An 8709-nucleotide genomic window follows, 5' to 3' on the forward strand; every position below is an offset into this window, starting at 1 on the left:
GACGATATTATATTATACCTTATTTACCTTGGTTTATCGTTTTCATCAGAAATCCATGTAGGAAACACAACTCCATTCTTTATCACCAAAATTTTCAATGTTGGAGTCTGCTTGCCATAAACGCTGACAAACAATCAGTGATTAAATACAGTTGACGAAAAAAGATTATTATTATTTAGACCATTTTTGAGAGAAAACTTATTCAACTTATATCAAAGTATTTATAGGATACTAGACGGTCGTTGCGGCTCCGGCCGGATATCTAGATTCCTGTTTTATACCAAGGTAGCATTTAATCGGGATAAAAAGTATCCTATCACTCAGCTCATTCCTTGTCTTTATACCAATTTCATCAAAATCCGTTAGTTTCAGCGTGATTGACGGACAAACATCCAAACAAACAAACTTTCACATTTGTAATATTATTGAGATAGTGTGACAATCATCAATTATGTGTAATCATTATCTGAGGTCAAAAGGTAAGGAACCAAATTGAAGAAAATTCCACTATAAAGATAATACTTATGAACTCAGATAATAATATCATAAGATGACTTGGGATTTTTCATAAGTACTTTCCCTTCTTGTATATGTATATTATTTAATTCACTATCTACCTTTTCAATCAAGGTTCACGGGAAGAAATCGCTTCCAAGTGATAAGGCCACCTACTTGCGTTTTAAATTATTTGTGTGAGCATTTGTTGAAAACATTTGTGAGAATATTGCATTATATTATTATTGCTGCATTTTTGAAGATCTGAATCGATGGAACAAGTCTTATTGATTCTGGGAGTGAGTACTATGGTACTGGATTCATGACATATAATTTCGAAGAATTATAAGAGTAGTTGGATCGGCTGATAAGGACGGTAATGCTAGCGATGCATATTTTAATCGATATTATTAGTCATAGCTATACAATCACTATTTGCTTTCGTTTCTATTAAAATTGATTCTTTAAATTGGATTTGCTTCAATATTTCGTATTAAGCACACGGTAATGTTATGTCAAAATAGTAATAATAAATATCATATTTACAAAACGTAATTTTATTGTAATAAATTCCAAAACTTGATCTATAACGGTGCAAAGTGTACCGTCAGGTAATAAACAAGATATGATTTGATAAAAGCGTTCATAGTCCTACTAATATTATAAATGCGAAAGTTTGTAAGGATGTGTGTTTGTTTGCTGCTATTTCACGCAAAAACTACAGAACCGATTGCAATGAAATTTGGTACGTAGATAGCTGGACAAGTGGAATAACATAAAGGTTACTTTTTATCCCAATATTCCTACGGGATATGGACTTCCGCGGGTGAAACCGCGGGGCGCAGCTAGTATTTTATAAATGAACTAGCTGTTCGCCCCGGCTTCGCCCGTGGTACATATATAGTCTATGTTACTCGTGGATAATGTAGCTTTCGTATGCTGAAAGAATTTTTAAAATCGGTCCAGTAGTTTTTGAGCCTATTCATTACAACCAAACAAAGTTTCTTTATAATATTAGTGTAGACTAGCTGACCCGGTGAACGGCAGCGGATTATTACGAATGTATCAAAACCAAAATTATCAAAATCGGCCCAGCCACTCTCGAGTATTAGCGAGACTAACGGACATCAATTGATTTTTATATATGAGATAGTTTTTTTCTATACTTACTAGCTGCACCCGGCAAACGCTGTTCTGCCTTATTCTTATCCTTTACGGGTATGAAAAATAGATGTTGGCCGATTCTCATAGATACCGGGTAAGCAAAAAAAAAATTTCATCAAAATCGGTCAAGCCGTTTCGGAGGAGTATGGCAACGAAAACTGTGACACGAGTTTTTTATATATTAGATAATAGAAAGCTGTAGAGTCTGTTTGTTTGAACTCGTTAATCTCAAGAACTATAGACCGATATCAAAAATGTTTTCACCGTACGGGATGTTATAGAGCAAAAGCAATATTATACGTACCACATGCAAAGCCGGAGAGGCGATGCATTACTTAAAGCCCTAATTTCAGTTCATTTTTTAAGTTTATTGATATTATATAAAAATAGTTAATAAAATTGCAAGCTTTTGTACTTCGGGAACAAATTGTAAAATTACAATTAAAGATACGAGTATGTAATGCAGATCATTTATTTCATAATTAACAAAGTTATAATACGGTGATATTTAAGCAATTCTGATGTGTGGCAGTCGAACTCGCGGATTGAAAGGTGGCAGCGTAGGGAATGGGTTGCGGGGAATCTTAATATCCCTAGCATTACGACGATTGTATCCTGGATGAGTAGCCCCGGTATCCCTTCCTCTTGAAGATGTATGCGATCCTCCACCATAACGTTTACCACTAGGAGAATCCAAGCTGCGAGCAACTCTTGTATTTGGGTCCAGTCTAATATCATCTATATAAGAAGGCAAGTAAGGATGGTCTCCAGTTGCCGGTGCTCGTGGTATGTCACCTTCATACAGCCATTTTGGCTCTTCGACTCCTGTATCCCTCACAGTACGAATAATAACGGGTCTTTTGGGGGGTGGTCTATACGTTGGCAATATAATGCGTTGGCCAGTTACCTCGGCCAGCAGAACCGCTAATACGAAAGCTGATAGTAATTTCAACATTTTTAAGGAATGTCTAATTACAAACTGATGCCTGCTTAAAACGATGCACGCTTATATATTTTGCATTATGAGGAAAAACGTCCGAGTACAATAAACCCGGTGATTACCCTAAGATATATATAAATACAAAGATGAGGAAACTGTGATAACCCAATGTATGCAAATACACGCACATATGTAAAATAGAAATATCAATACAATGGTAAGGTAGAGTCCCGGAGCTTAGTTGCTTCTCAGAAAATTTTATATACATATTTGAGATAAAGAGTAATGACCAACTTTGAATATTATTTAACCAGTCCAAAATATATGATTTTTTGTGCTACGCTTTTGTTTGTTTTCATCAACACAAAATAATACGAGATACAATTATACGTATATAAGAGTCTAAAATATAAAATGTGAGATTTATGTGTGTCTGACCAGAGAATAACAATAATATAGTTTATTTGTACGGAACCCTAGAGAAAAGTATTTATCGCGAAGTGTTTTATTTTTGGGCAAACAAACTAACCAATATCAATGACCAATATATAAAATATTGTATAGCGCAAACCCTACAGTCATTTCTAAAGAAGAGATTACTAAAAATAATAAATTTGTAACTAGGTACGAGCTAGGTAGTTGCATCCTTTTTTGCATTTAACACACTCTGATTGGGGAATAGGGATTCCTATTGACAAATTTAAATTAATTTTTTTAAGACTCAAAAAAAAAAATTTATATATTTTCAACTAGTAACTATTAATTTATTACTTTCATGCTACTGTTGTACCCTTTTTGCATCGACACATGGACAAAAGAAGTGAAAACGGGAATTGGGATTTCGAAACTCTCCATAACTCCACAAATACTAGAATTGAATGTCACTGTCAGAAATAAAAGTATAGTTGTCAAATGTTGTTATCGGAAGACGGTAGATTTCATAAATTTAATCTATTTGAATACTTCACTAAAATATAAACATTATTGAACCACATAATAAATATTAAGCAACTCGGTTTAATAACAAGTGATGAATTAGGATAAACAGTGAACTTGGAACTGACCATAATGGGTGACGGACAAAATATTGGTAATCTTCAATCAATAATACTGCAATGATAAAAATTTCATTTTATATTTCATAAATAAACCAATGCATACAATTTTAGATGACTTGGAAATGCTCAAATCCCTCTACGATTTTGAGGCGACTTTAGCGAAAACGTTAAGTTTCTGTGAAGGAGAATATTTCTATCTTCAACAAACTAATACCAAACAGAGGAACTGGTGGCATGTAATTAATAGAAAAGGTCAAGTTGGTTTTGTTCCATCTAACTATGTGGCTGCAGTCAAGGTAAAAATTTAACATCTATTATCTCAATTAACACAACGTTCGAAGAGTTTAATTATCTTCACGCGCTTTTGTAAAACAGGTTGATCCAGAGTTCTTCTTGGGATTTCTTAGTGATTGTATGAAAAGTTTAAATGACAACACAGCAATGGCACAAAGGCAGGACTTGTTAGCTAGATTGAGTGAGAAAAAAAAGCAGATCCAAGGGTTAGTGAAGCCTCATAAAAAACAACAAGCACCGAAGCCTCCGCCGCGCTTAGATGACAGCACTCCTCCCAACGGAGTCTCTCCATCATTTGATCTTCGCCCAGTTGTTTCTCAACAACATCTTTCAGAAGAACGAGATTCACCAACAAGATCTCTGAACAGCAGTGTATCTAAAGGTTAGTATTTAAGTATTACTTAATCATAGATAATACCGTTGCCACTTCCCACTGCAATCTAACATATTTCTAATTATTGAAGGGATGTTAATTTTTTTACAACCTTTGCCTTATTCAGGCACTGAACAGTAAGCAACCTGTAAATGACACCACTATTGTTCTCAGCATGAAGGTATTGTTTATAGTGTATAGATACTTTTATTTAATTTCATATCAGAATTTATTTTTCAATTAATGTCTCTGTTGTGCATTATTAAATGTACTAAACTCAAATTATATAAGGTAGTTTTGTACTTATGTACTTTGAGTCTAAATTACATATATCATATTATACATCATATTATTGGATATGTAATTTGTAAAATTACAAGGTACTTTTTGTAAAATAATCTGGATTGTAGGGGATATATATGCTTTTGCCTATAATCCATAATCCAACAAATTCAATTGTTGGCTGCTGACCTGTTGGATTACTGGGGGTAACTGTAACATTGTATTTGTAGAATTACTTTTGGTATCCATATTATATATATGACTTCACTCTTACTATACTTGTTATATTGTATCTTTTCCAACAGATGATGATGAAAAAAGAAAAGATTCAATGATCAAATCAACATCCAATCAAGTATCATCTGATACTGATAATCAGGATGATAGTCAGGATAGTAGTGAGAGCATAAAGCCAAATGCAATTTATGAGATTGTCCAGGCAGTTCGTCGGGAGACCCAGCTTAGCCACGAAATGTCCAGAGTTGCGGTGGAGACAGTTCTCATTTCTCTGAGGGTTGGTATATCTTAATGAAATTTATATTATATGCAAATGCAATAAGCTATTGTTGCTTATTTATTTATATTTATTATACTAACTAGCTACCTATTTAGTTGATGCATGCTGAAAGTAGAGCTATATAGCTCACCTCACCTCGATAGCTAACATGAGAAAAAGATTGCATTTAATAGCTAGCAATGACATTGTCTTTTGTAATATATTTTTAGTATAATATTTATAGCACAAACATTACCCAAAACTATTTAATTTAAATTGACAGGGTGATTTGTTAAATGATTTAAAAATAAGTTAAAAATGAAATTAAAACTTTGTATTGAAGTATAAAAGGAATTTGAAATACAAAATAGAGAAATTGTCGTGATAAAATTTTTTCTATTCTTTCAAACTTTCTCATTTATAAAGCATTTCAATGCTATATAACTAAAACTTTAATATACAAAATAGACTTTAAAAAAAAAATATTGTTTCAATGATAAAATGAGTCTTGTCTCGCTAATATAGAGTATACAAAATGAATAAAATAATTTAACCCTGGCGATCCTAATCAGGATGATAATAAACTCTTTAAAATATTGTATTGTCATCTATCTTGATCTGTCCCCTTAATGTTGGTCATTTTTTCAGGAATTTCTTCCTGGCGGTGCCGCAAGATCCATCATAGATGCGCTACTCCGAGAAGCGAATAGCAACATCACATGCCCCAAAAATGCAATAGATGCCGCTCCTGATGCTTTGAGAATGATGACGGCGCTTAACGCTCTGTCGAAAGCCGCCAATGATGCGCAGCAAAGAGGTTGGGCGTTGCATGATGATGCACACGACATTCAGACGCAGCTTCTTGAACTAATATCTGTCATGGTAAGGGGTAATCCATTATATTTTAAACCTGTTAATGTTCCTATTTCGTTATAATCTTGACGTATAAAGAATAAGATACATTTTTTATCTAATCACTTAAATTTTATAAGAAAAGCAAAGTATTGTGTATCAGTTATTTATTTACCTTTAAATAAAGAAATGTTCTTCTTTGAAGACATTATGTAAACAAACTTATTAAATTAAATGAGGGATAATAACATAAGCAATGCGAGTCGGACTCAAACTGATGGTTCCCTACAAATCTACGGTATGATGATGATGTACCTAACGATAGATGGTCTTAGCAATTTTCCTTTTATCGGTGGTATATGACATGCTCTGTAACAAATTTTAAGATAACAAGATCACGGGTAGTACCCTGTAGGTTTTGATTTACAGGATAAACGGATGTCATATGTTGCATAAACAAAAACGCTGGGTTCACTTAGAAGTATGATTTAGGACAGCTCCAAGGGACAGTAGACTTGTTCATGTGATATAAGTTTCAGCTTGACGCGTTTCTGAGGAAAAGAGCATAGACAGACAGACAGAAAAGCAACTAAAGTGATAATTCTGAATGCATTTCAACATCTTTATTTTTTTAATAGTGACTGAGCTGCCATAATTTTCTTAAAAAATATTGCAACACAGTGGATCAAGAATATGACACATATTAATATTTAAAATAACATATTATGAATAATGATAAGATATTAAGCATTTATGTGGAAATTACTTTTATTATTATTTACTATTTAGTTATTAATAATATAGTTTGTTTACACTCGACGGGAATTTACCGCGCCCCAGAAATTTAACACGATATATCAATAACGCTGCTTATGTCATAAAGACAAACATAAAATAAAATAATGCTATTAAGATGCAAATTTATATAATAACATTGTTATATTGCTTTGTACAAATTTTCATAATTATTTCATCATGATGATGATGATAATAATTCGTCATAGGCAATTAATATACAAAATTTATTGACATTTTAAAAAGGTTGATTTAGTATTTTTACAATTGAAAATGTTATAGATGGAATGTAAAAATGGGATAGAGTGAACCTTAGTAAGTTCCATCTATCCCTATAGTTTGTTGATTAATTTATCATAAATAAACAACAACGATCTTTGTTATCTTTGGTAAATTTTCAAATGCCCTCTCATGTGTATCAATATGTGAATGACTATGCCATACAATAACATTAAGAGCTCTCATTGTATTTTATTCGGCAGTCCAACGCAGATGTGAACATATCACAGCATGTTTTGAGCAGTCATCGGTATGCATATGTTTCAACTCTTGTGCAGTATTATCAGATGGAAACTCGCTGGCCTCTTAGACAACTGTTGTTACAGGTACTTGTTACATATAAATTTGTATTATTATAATGAAAAAATATTGATAGTTTATTTCTTACGATTTAACGAAACAGTGCTGAAATGCAAATATTCCTTTTCAGGGTTTTTGGTAAATATTGTTTTAACATATTACATTGTAACTTTTTTTTTTTGTTTGTACCCACGAAACAAAGACAGGTGGTTATTGTGGCTAGTCATTTAATAACTAAGACAGTTTGTTTCTTTCATTGTGATGAATTCAAACTACTGAAACCGATTTTGCAAATACTCTTATAAGGTGCTACATTATTCTTAAGTGTCATTTAATCTAGAGTGCAAAGCAATGGTAAGTGGCTGTTTTTTTCCATGTTCTGACTATTACAAATTGACGACACTTAATCTTTTTGACTTTAAAAATTATCTTATTCTAAAGAGTCTTAAGCGACATGAAAATCATTTCAAAAATCCGATATAAATGAATGCGTTAACATTAGCTAAATAAAGAAAACCTTTTTTTGCATGGTCCTAATAAAAAAAAATAACTGTTATTAATTATGTATTATCGCAAAGGCGTTCGGTGTAATGTGCGGTCTCGAACGCACCGCACTAGCGACACTCGCGCTGTCAGCGCTCCCCGCGGAGATCGCGCGGGACATGCGCGACAACCCGCGGGCTGTCAGCCGGCTGTCGCACTCCGCGCTCTTGTTGTCTATGGTGCTGTCTATGGGCGACCGCTTGCCGATCACGCACTTTGGTAATATTATATTAATTTCGTGTTGACTGTTATAGTTCATATAAATTAAGAAGCGCATGTAGAAATTGTGTATTGAAAAGGATTTTTTTATTAAAAAAAATGATTTATAGCATTAAGTGTATACAAATATAAACTTAATCGATTTTGTATATTTACAACTTGTATTGTTCTTTGGTCGAAACATAAGCTTTTGTAATTAAAACACAATGATTCTATAAATTTAGTACTTAAATTTAGTATAACATTATAGAGATAAAACTTTAATTTTGATCTCAGAACAACTTGGCGTCGAGTTTGCCCAATTTCTTCTGGAACTGATCGAGAGCCCACCAGAAACAGATGTGGATGAGCAGATTCCTGATTTATTCCTCACTCTCCTCCTCGCGTACAACTTGCAGTTTGACAATCCCTTCGAGAACATTCTCCTAAATGCACTGGAGACAATGGACAACGCTAAGACATTCTGTGAGAAAATACTATTGTTGCTCAATCGTGAAGGTGAGAAGATTTGGTATTTGTATATCACTAAAATGAACTAGACTCATATTTCCATATTAGTTAAGGTGTGCGAGATACTTAAACTACTACTGGTATTGATATTCTTGTGAAAATGGAAGAA

The 8709-nt window shown here is 33.2% G+C and overlaps 2 protein-coding genes across 2 annotated transcripts in view; one reads left to right on the forward strand and one right to left on the reverse strand.

Moving 5' to 3' along the window:
- Positions 1-2113: 2113 nt before the first annotated feature.
- Positions 2114-2650, reverse strand: LOC119835057 (lebocin-4-like). Its single transcript, XM_038359664.1, has one exon. It carries the CDS (start codon positions 2612-2614, stop codon positions 2168-2170), a length of 447 nt encoding a protein of 148 aa, XP_038215592.1. The 5' UTR covers positions 2615-2650; the 3' UTR covers positions 2114-2167.
- An 862-nt stretch (positions 2651-3512) lies between these two features.
- LOC119835275 (NCK-interacting protein with SH3 domain) overlaps positions 3513-8709 on the forward strand; it is an 11626-nt gene continuing 6429 nt past the window's right edge. Inside the window, exons 1-8 of the mRNA XM_038360001.1 lie at positions 3513-3689; positions 3769-3953; positions 4033-4333; positions 4912-5120; positions 5751-5984; positions 7232-7354; positions 7907-8090; positions 8367-8588. Coding sequence (XP_038215929.1) covers positions 3668-3689; positions 3769-3953; positions 4033-4333; positions 4912-5120; positions 5751-5984; positions 7232-7354; positions 7907-8090; positions 8367-8588 — 1480 coding nt within the window. The 5' untranslated portion in view covers positions 3513-3667. The remainder of the gene's footprint in view (positions 3690-3768; positions 3954-4032; positions 4334-4911; positions 5121-5750; positions 5985-7231; positions 7355-7906; positions 8091-8366; positions 8589-8709) is intronic.

The sequence above is a fragment of the Zerene cesonia genome, chromosome 20, assembly GCF_012273895.1.
Source record: "Zerene cesonia ecotype Mississippi chromosome 20, Zerene_cesonia_1.1, whole genome shotgun sequence".
Taxonomy (NCBI): Eukaryota; Metazoa; Arthropoda; class Insecta; order Lepidoptera; family Pieridae; genus Zerene; species Zerene cesonia.